The sequence below is a fragment of the Erpetoichthys calabaricus genome, chromosome 11 (assembly GCF_900747795.2).
Source record: "Erpetoichthys calabaricus chromosome 11, fErpCal1.3, whole genome shotgun sequence".
In the NCBI taxonomy this organism is placed as follows: Eukaryota; Metazoa; Chordata; class Cladistia; order Polypteriformes; family Polypteridae; genus Erpetoichthys; species Erpetoichthys calabaricus.
Window position 1 is genome coordinate 135,507,866 of NC_041404.2, and position 16,001 is coordinate 135,523,866.

The window sequence follows — 16,001 nt, forward strand, 5'->3', positions numbered from 1 at the left end:
AGCCCCCTGATGCAGGCTTGTAGCACCAGAGAGGAGGAAATTGGAAAGAATGGAGGGGGGCTGTGGCAGACATTAGGGTTAGGGTTTGAGCTTTAATGATGACATTAGCTTTAAACATCAAGGGTCCGTGGCCACCCGAAGTGGACAGTTGGCTACAGAGTGTAGTGTGGGTGGAACAATTGGAAGAAGAAGGCATCAGGAGTGTTGTGTGGTCCAAGAAGTGAGGCGAAGGTTAAAGGCGAGCTTGGTAAGGGCAGCAGTGGTGTGCGGAGCTGAGACACGGGTGGCAAAGAAGTTGGCAGAAATGAGAATGTGGAGCTCTAAAGAAGGACAGAATAAGAAATGAGACCACCAGAGGGTACAACACAAGTGGGAGAGACCACTAGGAACAAAAAGGAGGATGAAGTGTTAGGGACGAGTGATGGCCAAAAACAGTGCTGGACGTGGACGGCCAATCCAGTCAAGTCATTTCTGTGACACATTCTCAGTGGAGGTGACACTGCTGACTAAATGCAGAGCCAGCCCCCCGTATCACAGCAGACCTGCTAGACCACACAGCACAATGTCTGTCCATTAATCAATTAATGAGTGACTTCTGGCCAGCTCACGATGAAAAAGAGAACGTCAACCATAAAGTCAAAAGTCCCGTCAGGATACGCAAGTGGTGGGCAGACAAACCAAAGGAGAGTCGAGGGACGAGAGTGTGACTGGGGTGGCAGTGTGGGACCATTAGAGTCCTATGGAGAGCCGGGCACATCCACATGGGAAAAGGTGAGGAGAGGAAGAGGAGGCTCCTGCTGTTAGTGCCCGAGTCACGTCTTTATTATGGGGGTGACTGACACAGACAGACGTCCAGTGGAGTGGGCCGTCTGTCTGTCTGTCTTGATGTGTGCAGGCCTTGTTCAGGATGTGGCATCGTCACCGTCACACACCGTCAGGCTGGCCAGCCATTACAGCTTCTCTTCTGTTTGTCATTTACAATGACAATAATGCCTCATAATGGTTCCTCTTCCTCCTCTTCTTCCTCTTTGTGTTTGTGTATTCTGTTTCCAAATGGAATTGTCACTTAGCGGACACCTCCATCACAAGCAAATTGACCAGACTTTTGATTTATTTTCCGATTGGAATGTCAGCGTGTTCAGTGGCTTCCATGGGGTGACTGGTGACACGGCGTGTGTCCTGTAGTGCCCTTTGAGGCCTTGCACTGTCCTGTGTCCCTCACTGAGTCACTCGAGCGACTGGCTCTCTTCTTTGTCCCCAGAGTCCGAGGTCTTGTTGTGTTTGTGCTGCTGTGTCCGTCTGAAGTTTAACAGATCTAATCTATCGGGGACGGCCTTCTGTATAGCGCCTTTCCAAACTCTGGGCCTGACAGATGGAGGTGGGGACAGGTGACGGGACAGGGCATGATAGGACAGGTGAGGTGTCAGGACCTCCTGTCACTTTAGTTGACAATGTGAATGTTGAAATCTGTAGAGCCCCCCCAAACCAGGAGGATGGGGTGGGTGGTCTTATGTACTCAAGTGAGCGTTTTGCCTTTTCTGTCTCGTCATAACTGTAACACGGTTTTTAATGGTGTCCGGTAAAAGTGAAAGCCTGACTGGACATTTGTGGACTGCCACCTTTAATTTTGGGTGAATGCTGGTGACATCTCATCACGACAGGGGCCTGAGTGGCCCTGTGACTCAAGGACTGAGAGGGACACATTGGGTGGGCAGCTGGGTGAGGCCTAATTTGTGATTTGGTGCCCCGCACTCACTTGAAGCGGGACGGAGATTTGTTTGTTTTGTTCAATCCCCCCGTGGATTTGCTTGTCTTTGTGACACAAAAGGACGGTTAGCCTACCTTCACGACGTGTGTGTCTGCTGGAGCTTGTGGGGACCTGTGGACTCCTGCGTCTTGACATTTTGTGGCTGGCCTTATTATCTGACAGTAGAGTTTGATGATGAGGATGATGAGGATGCTGTGATTCTGACTGAAATGCTTTCTCTCTTGCAGCGGTTTGAACACTCTGCAAAGTTACGACGGAAGATCACTACATACGTCTCGTTTCCTCTGGAGTTAGACATGACACCGTTCATGGCTTCCAGGTACGTCCGATGTGCTGTCAGGTGACTGAAGTGGGACCCTCTTAGAGATCTTTGGCCAGTCGCCTGCGCTCCGTTCGCAGCACCGGACATGTTGCATTGGGGGGGCGTAGGTTTCATTATTTGTAGTCCTTGGTGAGGAGCAGAGGACTGACGTGCAGTCACCATAGGGCTTGCACAGGGGGCGTTTACTTTCTCACATGATTGTGTATCGTTTGGGGGGGCTCGGGGGGGGGGGGGGAGGGACACTTTTTTGTTCTTGTTTCACTTTCTGATCTTTGAATGTTTTTCCTTTTGCAGTAAAGAAAGCCGAATGAATGGCCAGTATCAGCAGCCAGTCGACACTTTAAACAACGACAACAAGTAAGTCCTCGTCACCGTCCGGGTGGCCATTTTAGGGACGTCGTGTGGGATAATCTTGAGCAGTAATTGGAGACCCCTTAACACTTCAGGACATTTAACTAGCGGGCATGCAGTACCTGAAGTGGCTGAGCAGCCCGCCCTCCACGTTTAGTGGGTTTTTACGGATATTGGACATAACGTGCCAGTAGTGCCTGGCACAGCCGTGTTGCTCGTCACCTGATCGTGTCTGGCCAGCAGGGTTTTCAGGAAGTCCTGATTGTCATCGAGTGAAACCCAAACTGATCACAAGCCAAAGAAAGATGGCAGGAGGAGGAGGTGGCTGGACGGGTTGGTTTGGTTTTATTTAGGATGGCGATGTCAGTTGTCAGTTTTCCTCTTTGTAATTCTTTCCCCTCAGAGTGTGTTGGCGTTCTACGACGCTTTGCCTGATTTATTTTGAGTCACCTTGGCTGCCCTGCATGAAGCTGAAATCAGTCGTGCCATCGAGGCGAGTGACGCGCAGTTTGTATGTGGACGTGGGGGTCTTTAACATTTCGTGTCGTCTCTCTCTGTGTCGTGTCATGAAGGTTCCTCTAATTGTCACCTACCCTCATAACTGAGAGTCTAAAGTGCAGGAAATTGAAATTCACACCAGCGACTTTGATGTGGGGGACCACCCAGTGCAGCCCCGCTGAAGACGATGACGGTGGTCACCCAGACTTGGTTGGTAGCTACAAAGGGGCATCCATAACAGTTGAAGCTTCAGGGCCTCAAAAATGTCAGTCCACCGCTGGCATTGTTACAAGGAGGTGAGACATAGTCGGGGTCCAAAGGGGAAGATCAGAGGAGGTGGGCATCGCAACCGAACCTTGCGAGTCCAAACTCGGAGAAACCAAAGCAAAGGCTCCTGCGCAGAATCATCCGGAAAATGTCCACAATCTCGGATGTGTGTCACAGTGTGTGTCACAGTGCCACACCAGCCATTCTGTCATTGCAGTGATGATGTCACCTGCCCCGACCCTTGACAACCCCCTGGGGGGAGGTGGGGGTTGATGTGGACTGGACACACTTGAGAGGTCATGTGACAAGTGTGAAGCGTCACTCGGTCACCGTGTTGTCCTCCTTGTTGTTACTCGTTTATTTACGCAGGCCCACTTGGAGCTCCGCTGGCCGGCCATCCCACCCTGGTCATTCTGCATGGGGCCCTCTGATGTGACGTGTGTGTGTGTGTCCCTGTCTGTCGGTTTGGGCGCCTCGCCGGTCGCGGGCTCAATGAATTCCTCCTTGCGGCCCCCATGTGAGGTCGACTTGCTTGCGGGGTCCTGACGTTGTGTTCTGCTGCCTCCCCACAGGTACTCCTTGTTTGCTGTAGTCAACCATCAGGGAACGCTGGAGAGCGGCCATTACACCAGCTTCATCCGCCAACACAAGGACCAGTGGTTTAAATGTGACGACGCCATCATCACCAAGGCTAGCATCAAGGACGTCTTAGATAGCGAAGGGTAAGCCGCTCGTTGGTTTGTTTCTTTCTTCTGTCCCTGCGCGCCCCTCCATGTTTGTTTAGTGACTTTATTCGAGTCTTTAGTGGGGGGACACTGCTACTTCTGGGGACCCCAGACCGGGACTCACTCTCCGCTCGCGGCACCTCCTCTGTGAAATGTTCCCAGTTTCCCAACGTTGCACCAGTTAGTCGAGTGGAGTCTAAACTGGTGCATCATGGTGGGCCGGTATCTGCCGATTCAGAGTGTGGCTCCCCTCGGTGGTAACGTGAGGTCTGTCGGGGGTCCGCTCCTTCACTTTGAGTGTCCACTAAGGAGAGGGCAGAACGGCCACAAGTCCAAAGCATGCTGGGATTGAGAGTTCGGACAGGAGGAGAGCAGCAGCTCAGTGGGGGCTGCAGGGAGTACAGAGTCAGGACAACAGGCCTGGACCGGCCAATCAGGATGAACCGCACAGCACTCTGGGTAATCCCCTGTAGGCCATACGCAAAGAGACCAACTTTGACAGGAAGTCCCGTTTCTCACTTCCTGTTGCACACGCAGGTTTGTGTTTCCTGTTTAGATGGGTTGGCGCGTTCTCACACACAGTGGACTGGAGCGGCCAGCGTCCTGGCATCAAGGGTGGCTTTTTGAATTTTGGTTCCATTTCTGCTCCAGGCGTAGGACTGCAAGTCCAGGCATCCGCATGAGACGGGACGACCGTCACGGACCTCCATATTAGTCGTGACGTGTCGGTGCGCTGCGTTCCCTCCACCCGGCCTTCCCTAAATTGCAGACGGTTTTGGTAAAACCCTTACATTGCACAAGTGACGGGCACTTCTCGTTTTTATTTATTCGATTTCAACAGCTGCCCACACTGATTGCTCAAAGCCACCGGTGTCCCGTAGAGGAAGTGCGAGGGCTTTGACCTTTCGTAGCTGACTGTGCAGAGGGACGTTTGTGACGTGGCGTGGTTGGTGGCACTTGTCCTCTCTCTGTTACCCATGGACTCCCACGTGTGTGTGTGTGTGTGTCGTTTATCGGAGCTCGGACCCCTCCCTGTAATTGTGTGAGTGGCGCTGTATGCCAGCACCAGGATGTTGCCATGGTGACCCTGCCCAAGTTGGAGTCAACGAGCCTGTCACACTTTGTTGAATTGATCACGTGGGGGTCCCCCTAACTTGGCAGAGTCTGCACGGGGGTCTGCACTGGGGGGGGGGGGGTCACATGACCGTGTCCCAAGTACAGGGAGGTCAGTGGGAGTGGTCTTTGTCTTGGAGACGGCCCACCTGACGTGAGCCTCTGTTGTCTTTCGTTCCCAGGTACCTGCTGTTTTACCACAAACAGTTCCTCGAGTACGAGTAGCCTGACGGGGGGCTTTCAAATCGACACACAGACCTACCTGAAACTCTGGAAGAGAAATTGGGGGAAAAAAACAATTCAGTCAGCACTGAGCTACCAGAACCTTCTTGACACTGACTTTGGTCGACGGAGCGACAAACGGATGAGGACGAGGAACATGGGGGACGCCGGCAGGGTGCAGACGGGACCCCTGAGACGCTGCAGCCAAATGCATGAGCAGTCGGAAAGGGTCAAAGTCACCTTCACAGCTCACCAGATCCACTGCCAAGGGGAGTAAGACAAAGCCAGTGGGCGGGCAGGCGGGCGGGTGGGCATTCGGCAGGTGGGCAAGCGAGCACATCTCATGAGTGTTGTGGTTTGGTTGTTCTTCTTCTTCTTTTTTTTGTTTTCTTTTGTGTCCCCCTTTCCTCTTCACTCCCTTCTGTGCTTGAACTCCAACAGCTGACGCGGTGAGCGAGGATGAGGAGGAGGAGGCCTCAGTCGTGTGGGGTGGGCGTGGGCTTCACTCAAGCCCGTCAATTGGACTTGAGGAGGTTTTTTCATTTTTTTTTTTGTTTGTTTTTTGGTGTTGAGACCCCGCGCCACGCTGGGTGGCATTTCGACGAGGGGGTGGACGGCTGCTAGACGGGTCGGTGGGCCCCTCACTCGCCATTGTGGGTTCAGGTGGGTTTCTCTTTTTGTTTTTGGTTATTTTTATGATTTTTTTTTTTTCGTTTGCGCCACAAGTGCAGTGCGACGCATTCATGGATTCCTGTTGCCCCCCCACACCCCCCCCCCTTTAAGGACTGTGCTCTCATAGTTTCAACTGCAATGAATTGGCATTGTGATTTATTGTGGAGTTCATCTTTGCTGTTAAGCTGGAATTAGATCTCACTTGGTTGTGTTTATATAAAAAAAACAAAAAAGCCCCCCCTGTGTCGGTGTGGTCTGCGCCGTGGGGGGGGGGGGAGGGGGGGATTGGCATTTCGGCTCATGGCCTGTGAGCTCCAGAGCCAACGGGAGATGGGCACCACCCTGAGTCATTTGGTCTGGTGTCCAGTGCAAAGGGGGCACCCACATGGAGTGGGGGGGGGGGGAGCTGGGCACATCCCTGGGGGTCTGAAAGGTCAACATTAAAGATCAGGTTTGTCAGGGGTCAACTCTGTGTGGCATGAGGTGTGTTGGCTTATGGGTGCCCGTCTACACGTCGGCAGGCGCGGTGGGTAAGGGTGACAGGATCGACCCCCCGAATGCCCTTCAAAGTGAAGCTTCTAGAAAGTGTGGACCCCACCTCCTTGAGCTACGTGGGCACACCCTTTGCTCATCGCCCACGTCTTTCCTGTACTCCCAGACTGGCTTGATGATGTGGAGGGCAGGGTGCTGTGCCCACCACTCCATGTGTTCCTCTCATTATCCTGGGGGGGTCTATTGGATTGCACAGCGGGTACGACTCTGTGTGTAGGGAGGACCCTGGGCCTCGTATCGTCCTGCAGCAGCCCACCTCTTCACTTTCAGCAGACCCCCCAATCCAGAGCACCTGTCACCATTCGTGCTTCTGTGATGCGAGCAGCTCTTTGGTCAACGAGGGACACTTGTGATCAGACCGCCGGTGCTGGGTGGTCCCTGCCACTGGGGAGCTGGTGACACCCCCCCACAACACCAGTCCAGCTCCCCTCTTGTGACCTGCAGGTCCTCGTGGCCCTCAGTTGTCAGCTGACCAGGGTGGGGCAGTAGGTGCCATGTCATTGGTGGTCTCGCACTCCCACCCCTCTGCCTCATTTGCTCTTAGTGCAGATCATCCCGTGGCGCAGTGCTGCCACCCACTGGTGATGTCTGGTACTGCAGCCGGGTTCCTGCCTTTCTCTTCATTTCTGTTAGTGTCTCTGCCCTTCAAGATGCCAGCCTCTCTTGCTCACCTGCCACGCTGTGATGTGCTGAAATGGGGGGGGGGGGGGGAGAGATGGGGGGGTTCAAATGGGCAGCAATGATGAAACACAACAAAATGCCAACCTTCCAGGAGCCAGTCAGTGCCAGTCTACTTCTACTGCCATGGGGGCTTCTTGATGTGGACAAGTATGAGATGGACGACTGCTGGGGTCTCACATGAGAGCAGCTGTTGGCATTGAAGGGGAGCTTAGTATGGAGTTGCAACAAAGAATGGTGGGCCGTCCCATCAGGAGGGCGAGCAGAAAATGCCATGTCCCCTGACTGCTTGTCTGCCACCCATAGGGCATCCAAAAGCAAACTCTGGGGAGCAGACCACCAGGCCCACTACAGGACATGAAAGTCACCGGCCCCGTACACGTTACGCCTTGTCCCAGACATGATGGCCTGACCTTAAGGTGGGGGACAATCCAAGTCCCGAAATGCCCCAAGCAGATGGGCAACATGGGAACAGAAACTGGGAAAGCTGCCTGCCAAGGCCTTCTGGGCATCTGCATTCCTGCCAGTGCTCCTAATGATGACGTCGTAGTCTCTCTGGGTGGGGACGTGGACTGGACAAGTGACAATGACATCAGCATGATTCATTCAGGACCACCAATCAAAGCGGGCACTGTCACGCATGGATGAGTCGGTCTGCTGAACCCCCTGTGTCAGCTCCTCTGTTTCCAGTTTATTGGGTGGGGTCAGAGGTACCACTTGGGCCCCCCATGTACCCTGAATGGCGCTATACGCAGTTAGGGAGCTCCTGCATTTTTGTCTAACTGCTGAGGCACCTTTGGGGGTCCGCTGCCTAACGTGGGGGGCGCTATATAAACACACACGGCCGCTCAGGCCGTCCATTCTCACAAACTGATCCGGTTGAACTGGGGTCTCTCAGTGCCACATTGGGTGCCAGTCTGTGGTGGGACACACCCACCCTTCCCCCACAGAGTGCCAATTCAGGGACATGTAAAAAGTAAATCCAGAATGGCGTGTGTCAGCTCTGCCACGAGGGGTGTAAATGGGGCACTAAAGGTGTCCAAGGCGCTACATAAAACCTGACAGCCCATAACGCAGTGTTTAATGTGCCAACTGTGCTGCTGCCCGATGGGAAGGGCGCCTTATAAAACACATTTGGTGACTCTGCACACATGCAATGCCCCTCAAATGCCATCTGTATAAGTAGGAGTCACGTGAAAGGCGCTCTACAGAGTCCTTTGTGCCGGTCCCCATACAGAAGGTGCTGCATGAAAGGCGCTATAAGAATATCTGAACTGCCAAGCGCCATACGAGGTGCCAACCAAACTAAAGATGGACCGTGACGACACTGAAAGGTGCTATACCGGACCAGGCATCACCCTGAGTGTTGGTTGCTTGGCACTGTATTAAGGTGGATTGCAATTCTTCATGGGCAGACAACTCGGTGCCCGTGTGGCCAGCAGTCGCCCAGCTCTACTAAAACACGTCAGTCGGTCGGTGGGCCAGTCACTCGTGTCAGGAAGTTCATGGAGGACTCGAGACCCCAAGTTGGTCAGACATCTTTAATAAAGAGGACCACAGACAGCTGCTGAGCAGACTTGGAAGAAAAGAAGAAAAAGCACAGCGGGCATCCTGAACCCGGGCACCTGGTGTTTTTGTGGTCAGCGGGCACACCAGGGCTCCTCTGCCAGGATTGTCCCAAATGTCACCGTCTCTCAGGCGCAGGCAGGTGACCTTAAACAGGTGACTCGGGGCAGATGACCGAGTGCGAGGCTCTCCCACAGGTGGCGCACAAGGCTCGCTGGGGCTCAGGTTGCCAGGCCCTCCTCTCGCAGCAGGGGCTCTGCGGCCGGACCCCGGGGTCCTCCATGAGTGGCCATCTTCTGTTACAGCACCTGCCAGGGAACAGGAGACGGAAACAAGTGAGGGGGCGTGAAGAGAAAGAGGGCAGCGGGCAGTGCCACCCTCGAGCTCTGGGCCTTCGTCTGTAAAGTGCCTTTCTGAGCCCCCCAGCCTTTCGTCTGTCGTTGCTCCTTTTTTTCTGTTTTATGGTTGGGGGGCCCTCGTGAAAATTTCCTTGACGTCTGAAATGACATTTGTGTCCAGCAGGGGGGGTTACTGTGTAGATCCTAAAATTGATGCTGGGGAGGCTGGCAGGACGGGACGGTGGCACACAGACCCCTCCTCAGGGACGGGCACAGTCCTGACCTATCGGCACGCCGTTCATGAGAGCAGTCAGTCAGTCTGCTTGGACCCTCTAATCCCTGGCAGTGAAAGTGAAGCCCCCCCCCTGTGGTGGCACGCCCCGCCTAAGCCACAGACAACCAGCCTGAAACCCCCTGACCTCGTCGACCCTGGCACCAGCAGACCCCCTCCATGTCACTGGGGTGTCCCCATTGCCAACATGACTTTTCTGTGACACTGCCCGCCCTCTGGGTGGGTCTTCACTGGGGGGGCAGCACTGAGCTACTTGTATCTGTCAGTCAGGCTGCCCTTGCTTGGTGGTCTGTGTGTGGGGGTCTCAGCATTGTGCCCAATGTAAACCTGAATCGCCAGTCCCCGTTTTGTTTTTAACCCCCTAATGCTGGCAGCGGTGCCCCCCCCCCCCCCCAAAAGTTGTGGTTCTTTGCGGGTTTCCCGAACTCCAGCTTTGTTAAAGTGTGCATGTGGGGCACGGTGGTTGGTGCTCCTACCTTACACTGGGCATCCCGGCCATTGACTGGGCGGGTTTGTTTAGTTAATTGTGCCCCATGGTGAACTGGCACTTTGGTCAGGTCACCCCCGCCTGTGCCCGCTAAACAGGACTGTGATGTGCCCAGTGGCTCCACCTACAGGCTGGGCAGTGCCATTACATTTCCATGGATTCCATAATTGGCTCATGTGGCCTGGGGGGGTTCACCTTATTTTACTGGCCATTGGGTCACTAGCTGGGCGATGACCTGTGGGGGGTCCTTCTGGTGGCTGCCCGGATGTCTCCTTCCTGGGTGCCGCCCGCCTGCTCAGGCGCCACAGCATCACGACTGCGATGGACAGGCTGAAGATGAGGACGCCGAGGCCCACGCCAAGCAGGGAGGCCACTAGCAGTCGGTGCTCCTCGCCAGCCATGGGCTTCACCACCTTGGACCCGACCAGCTGGCGCAATGGCGTCCAACCAGTCGCATGTCCTGAAAGGAAGAAGAACAGAGGACTGAGGTTAGCCTGTTGTGCCCTTTTGAAGGACGGCAGTGGCCCACCGAGGGGATGCCACCTATGAGAGCTCTGGCCTTGCTGCCCTTTCTGCCTGTGCCAGGGCGGCCAGGTTGGCATCGGTGAACCTGAGCAGCGATCCCAAAAGCGAACTCTGCGGACTCACCTGAAACCCCAGCCTTTGACAGGGGGCCTGACTTTGGCACCACTGGGATTGACTCACCTTGGCACAGTGCCCCACACTGACTTGGGTGCTGCCCGCACAGCTGTGAGCACGGAATGCAGCGCCGCAGGAGCTCATCGTAGAAAGTGTCTGCCGCCTTCGTACACTTCAGTGACTCTGGAATGAGAGGCCGTGAGATGCCAGGAGTCAGGTGGGTAATGCTGTGAATGCCCCCTGCTGGCACAGCAGGGCCTTGTGGACCTCCCCCACCACCTTCCAGTTCCTCTTACCACAAAACCGGCTGCATCTTAGCGGTGGCTGCAGGTGGCACATGGCGCTACACGGGACACATCTTCGGACCAGGCTGTCCCAGTACTGCTGCTGTGGGCACACTCTCGGAGCACTCTGCCTACTTGGTACACAAGCAAAAAAAACCACAAAAGTCTTTTAGAGGGCACACGCCTCGTTTGCCCCGAGGGTCCCTCAATCAGACGTCACACCTGCCACCTCCAGCCTTTGCTGGCCCATCCCCCCAGGGGGCACCGCTGCTGATTTGGGCCTCGTTTGGCAAACCATAGCCTGGCATCATCTTGCCACCCTACCTGGTGGCCCCCAGTGTTTCTACATTTCTGCTTGGACTTAGGGGTCTCCACCGGGGGCCGAGTCCAAGCAGCACCCACCGCAGGAGGCCTTCTGCCTGCCCGTCCAGTAACGGCTCTCAGTGTGCCAGGGGGCAGAGGTTGCAGTGATAGTGACCCCCCCCACCCCTGGGCGGCCCCCTGTAACCCCCAAGCCACAGCACAAACAGTCAGCCTGAGCCCCCCGCCTTGTTATCCCCGCCAGCCTTACCTCGTGTGCCGTGTGCCACCACCAGACCCCATGCTGCTCTTCCCTGCCATGCCACGGGGCGTCCCCTGTGCCTTTTCTGTGACGCGGCCCACCCGTCAGCTGTGTTATTTATGCATGGGGGCTTTCTAAACTGCGCATGTCTGTGGGGGGAGGGGTGATGATGTCGTGAGGAGGGGGGGGCACTGAGCCATTTTTATGGACGGGCCGATTGGTCAGGCTGGCACTCGCCTTGCCCACCTGCTCCTGCTTGGTGGTCCCACCTCTGGATGCTTTGATGTTTTTGGGTGCGTGGATTTGACTGGCACTGAGGCAGACTCAGCGATGGGGGGCTTGGGTGGGACCCTACGTTGTGCCCAAGACTACCGGGGTAACCCTGAGGTGGAGTAAGTCGGCTTGGCGATAGACGGAAAGATGAAGGTCTCAGGGGTCTTGTGAAAGTAAAAAGGAGAAGTCACTCCCCCCTTCACACGCCATTTAACGGGGGCCAAGGGGCTTGACCCCCCCGACTCGACTCGCGCTTCTGTGTGCCAGCGCTGCCCCCCTTGGACGTGGTGCTGCTGAAACCTTTGAACTTTTTATGGTTCACTTGACTGCATCAGAAAAGAGGAAGAAAGTCGCTGGGTGGTCTTCATGTGCAGAAGGACCTGAGCTGATTGAGGAGGAGGAGGAGGAGGAGAGACCATAGAGCTGAGACCACCATGAAGAAAAGAGAGCCCCCTGGTGTTGAGCCTGACATTGAGGAAAGTCATCGATAGTGGGGGGCAGTGGAGGAGGAGGAGGAGGAGAAAAGCCCCCTGCGGTGTGCATAAGCCCAGAGTGTCACCAGGAAAGGCGCTCTATAAAAGAAAAGCCGATGCGCTCCACCACAGGGCACTTTACACGTCACCAGCCTCATCTCACGAACTGTCAGGTGGGCACTGAAACCAGCAATCTGGTGGGCTGCAGACTGTAGGCCACACCCACTGCTGGGCGCTATACTGATGATGTCATTGGAGCTGAGCCTCGAGGTGAAAAGTGACACAAACCAGAAGGCCCGACTCAAGTGTCACAGACGGCGTCCCGATGGGGGCTTCGTCCTGCCTCACAACCGATGCTGCAAGGGTGGGCTGCAGCCTTTCCTCTCCATGAATCGGGCGAGGCAGGTTGGAGAATCGTTTTCAGCACAGATGGTGGTCCAATGGACCCCACTGCTGTGGCGCAACCCGCTTTTTGGGGATTTGATTTTTTTTTTTTGTTATGTAGCGCCTTACCGTGCACTGGGCCGAACTTACAGCCGAGAGGACCTCACAAGTGACAGGAGTGTCACAAGGACGGTGACGCCGATGAGTGCGGCGCCTCTATGTGTGGCTTTACTGCACCCTCTTGTGGCCAGATTGGGTATTACACTCGCTGAGCACATCCTCACAGACCCCGAGTGTCAAAGCTTCACGGTGGGTGTTGAGGTCACATAGCGCCTTTCACACCACGTGGAGCCCCCGAAGAAGCCGCGCTGGGACACGGATGGGCGTGAGGTAAGGTGGTCGTCACCGATGTGAGAGCGAGATCAGGAGCACCCGCTGATAAGGGGCATTGCTGAGCCCACCACATGACAAACCAACGCAGGACCCCAGATTAGGGAAGACGGGAAAATACCAGCTGTGGGGCACGTGACCAGCCCAGCTACACCGGTTATTTAGCGCCATCCCTGTCTATGCATCTATTATAGAGAGCCCTTCACGTCTATCGTTACTTACTATTGCGGCTTTCTTATTTTTATATAGCGCCTTTCACATCTACCTGTTATTTAATGCCTTTCATATTCGAGTGCCCATCTCTCTTGTATGCCATATACCTGCCTAATATATAGCGCCCTTCAAATCTGACTACCCATCTGTGATACAGCGCCTTTCACATCTGCTTATCTTCTATATGTGCCAGTCATATCACTCATTACTTGGCATTGTGCCTTTCACACCCACCTATCCCCGTTATATTGTGCCTTTCATATCCCTGTGCCCGTCTGTCTATGCTCGAGTGCCTATTTATCTGATATATAGCGCCTTTCACATTTATCTACCTATCGGTCTGTTATATAGAGCCTGTCACACTTACCGATCTATCTGCTGTTTATCTCTATATAGCGCCTTTCCATTCGGTTTATCACTAATTATGACATTTGCTGGATTTTGCACACGCGCCCTCTACTAGCAGGTGTGCGCCAGTCTTTGACTTGTAATCCAGTTTGTGGCCCCCGCGGGACACCTGAAGCGTTAAGGTCGTTTATGTCAGGGGTCCCCAACTCCAGTCCTGGAGGGCCGCAGTGGCTGCAGGTATTCATTCGGACCCTTTTCTTAATTGGTGGCCTGTCTTTGCTGCTAATGAACTTCTTCTTTCTTTTGGATTCATTTGAATTGACTTGTTTGTTTGTTTCCCTGAATTTCTTCATCGGCCCCCTGATTTGCTTCATCTCGTTCTTTCCTTGAAAGGTGACGCGACGTGTGAAGTGAGGGAGCCGACAGAAGACCACCTAAGTCAGAGCCTCAGTCCGAGTCCCGTTCTTTAATTCCGGGGCTTGTTGTGCTCTCGCTGTGCGATACGAGACACGTCCGACATTTTCTCTTATTCTCTGATTTTCTGTTCAAATGTTTTGTGGACATTCCTGAGACCCTCGCTGGACGCCAGTTGTTTCGGCTCCTTTTGTGTCCCGTTATTGTTTGGCTGCTAATTAAAAGAAACAATGAAGGGGCGGAGTCTTCAAGAACAACGCAATTCAAATGAATGGAAAATCAGTTCATTAAGAAATTAGGGTGGGAATGAAAACCTGCAGCCACGTAGGTCCTCTAGGACCCCCTGGTCTATGTCCCCTTTATATTTACTGTTCTCAAGTCTGGAGGGTCACGGTGAGGTACGAGCTGTGCTGGGTGACATGGATGACAAGGTGGGTTGGGACTTGAAGGAATTTCATGGGGACAGTTCTATAGCGCCTTTCACAGTGAACAGTGTCCCAGGACGCTCCGTCATATGCCGTCCGGTCCAGACCACCTTTGGGCCCGAGGCTCCCCGCTGACACTCCTCCTCCGGTGATCCCTCCTGCCTGTCGAGGGGTTTCTCGGCCCACCTTCAACTTGCCCATCCCGCTGCATGTTGGTCCGCAGCTCACGATGTCCACCTGCCCGCCAGTCCAGTGTGGCTTCTGTGCTGCCCGCTGGTGGTCCTGAAACGCACTGCAGCTGCTCCCATTCATCGGCTTCTATTAGGGGCATCCGAGTCTGGGTGGGTACAAATGAATGCCCAGTCTTGGACAGTGCCACACTGCTGATGGGCCACCAAAGACTGAGTCAATGAGATGGCACTCCCGCCATACAGCGAGCAGCCGAGGAGTTGAACTCACGCCAGCCAAGCTGTGAGGCAGCAGCCCATACTGGTGTGCCCCTGGCAGCAGTGATTGGCAGCATGTGCCAGCTCCAATTCCACTCCACGAGGATGCTGAGACGAGGAGATGCTCATTTGTCCTCCAGAGCCGCCTTGCGTGTGCCACCTGCCATGTGTGCCCATTTGACTTTCTTATATTTTGGTCACTGACTGTCACAGCACCTTACCAATGCATCGTGTCACCCCTCTGGTGGCTGAAGAGTCCACTTGAACCAATTCTTTTGTCGGCTGGGCAATTTGGCACGGTGTCGCCCATGAAAGGCGCTATAGTGGCTCAAGTTAATGGCATAGCTGGCCAGACATCATCAGAAACTTGTTTTGCGTCAGGTCCTTCTGTTGGATGCCAGTCCTAATTTTACTCTAATCATCCAAACTGCCAAGAGCCACCAAGTGAGGTCCTCCTTGAGCGGGTACACCAAGCCTTGCCAGTTCTAGCAGCAGAGGGTGGATTGTCTCAATGGGGTGGGCATTGTGTGCCAGTGGCAGGACCCCTCCATTCAAGTTGGCTTTTACATGGTACCCGATGCTGGTCCTGTTGGTGTAAGGCACTATATAGGGTGGTGGGCTGAGCTTTATGAAGTACGTCACTGCTGAGTGGGGACGGTGGCCCTCTGCGGCCCCGGGTTCAACTCCCACCCCAGTCCCTGTCTGTGTGCACTTTGTGCATCTCGTCTGGCCATTTCCATTGGTGACAAGTGGTCTGGTGGGTGTGCCCCCCAGGATGGAGTCCCGACTTGTGCTGCCAGGCTAACCTCCAGGACAGAGTAAAGTGGGTACAGAAAAGTCCAGAGATCCTCGTCAGGTTGTTCCAACTGTGGGTCCTCCTCATGTCCAGTCATGGGGTCTGCCGCCCATCCCACCTGCACTGGGCACGAGGCAGCAAACAGACACGGATATCACATGGCATGGTACAACAAAGTGCGGGCACCAGCATGGGAGCTTTCTGAAGGATGCCGCTGAGTCCATGGCAGTCGACTTGGGCCACTTAGTGGAGATGCGACTCCAGTGGTCTCTAACAGGAGGTGAGAGGGTCCAGCTCTCGTTCATAATGACGTCTGTCACCCAAGACTGTGGACCATCATGGACAAAGGGTCACGAGTTTGATTGCCATGTCAGGCCCTGGCTTTGGGGGTACGACAGGAGCCAAGCTGGTGGGTTTTCAGTGTGAGGTGACTCCGATGTGCACATCCATAAATAAGTTCAGTCGATCTTTATTTTCTATGGAGTACCACCTGGCACAGACCG

General features: G+C 54.5%; 2 protein-coding genes across 4 annotated transcripts in view; one reads left to right on the plus strand and one right to left on the minus strand.

Moving 5' to 3' along the window:
* usp22 (ubiquitin specific peptidase 22) overlaps positions 1–5,329 on the plus strand; it is a 60,735-nt gene extending 55,406 nt beyond the window's left edge. For both annotated transcript variants that reach the window (XM_028813990.2, XM_028813991.2), the window contains 4 exons: positions 1,996–2,087; positions 2,385–2,447; positions 3,779–3,928; positions 5,227–5,329. In XM_028813990.2, coding sequence (XP_028669823.1) covers positions 1,996–2,087; positions 2,385–2,447; positions 3,779–3,928; positions 5,227–5,269 — 348 coding nt within the window. In that variant the 3' untranslated portion in view covers positions 5,270–5,329. The remainder of the gene's footprint in view (positions 1–1,995; positions 2,088–2,384; positions 2,448–3,778; positions 3,929–5,226) is intronic.
* Positions 5,330–8,863: 3,534 nt separating this feature from the next.
* LOC114661390 (tumor necrosis factor receptor superfamily member 13B) lies at positions 8,864–11,494 on the minus strand. Of its 2 annotated transcripts, none has more exons than XM_028814599.2 (5): positions 11,346–11,494; positions 10,787–10,905; positions 10,557–10,673; positions 10,047–10,311; positions 8,864–9,042 (listed from the first exon to the last, which is right to left on the minus strand). In XM_028814599.2, the coding sequence occupies exons 1-5, from the start codon at positions 11,393–11,395 to the stop codon at positions 8,883–8,885; spliced, it is 711 nt and encodes a 236-aa protein (XP_028670432.1). In that variant the 5' UTR covers positions 11,396–11,494; the 3' UTR covers positions 8,864–8,882. The 2 variants fall into 2 exon arrangements, with proteins under 2 accessions (XP_028670432.1, XP_051790076.1); XM_051934116.1 differs by having other exon boundaries at positions 10,787–10,908.
* Positions 11,495–16,001: the final 4,507 nt, after the last annotated feature.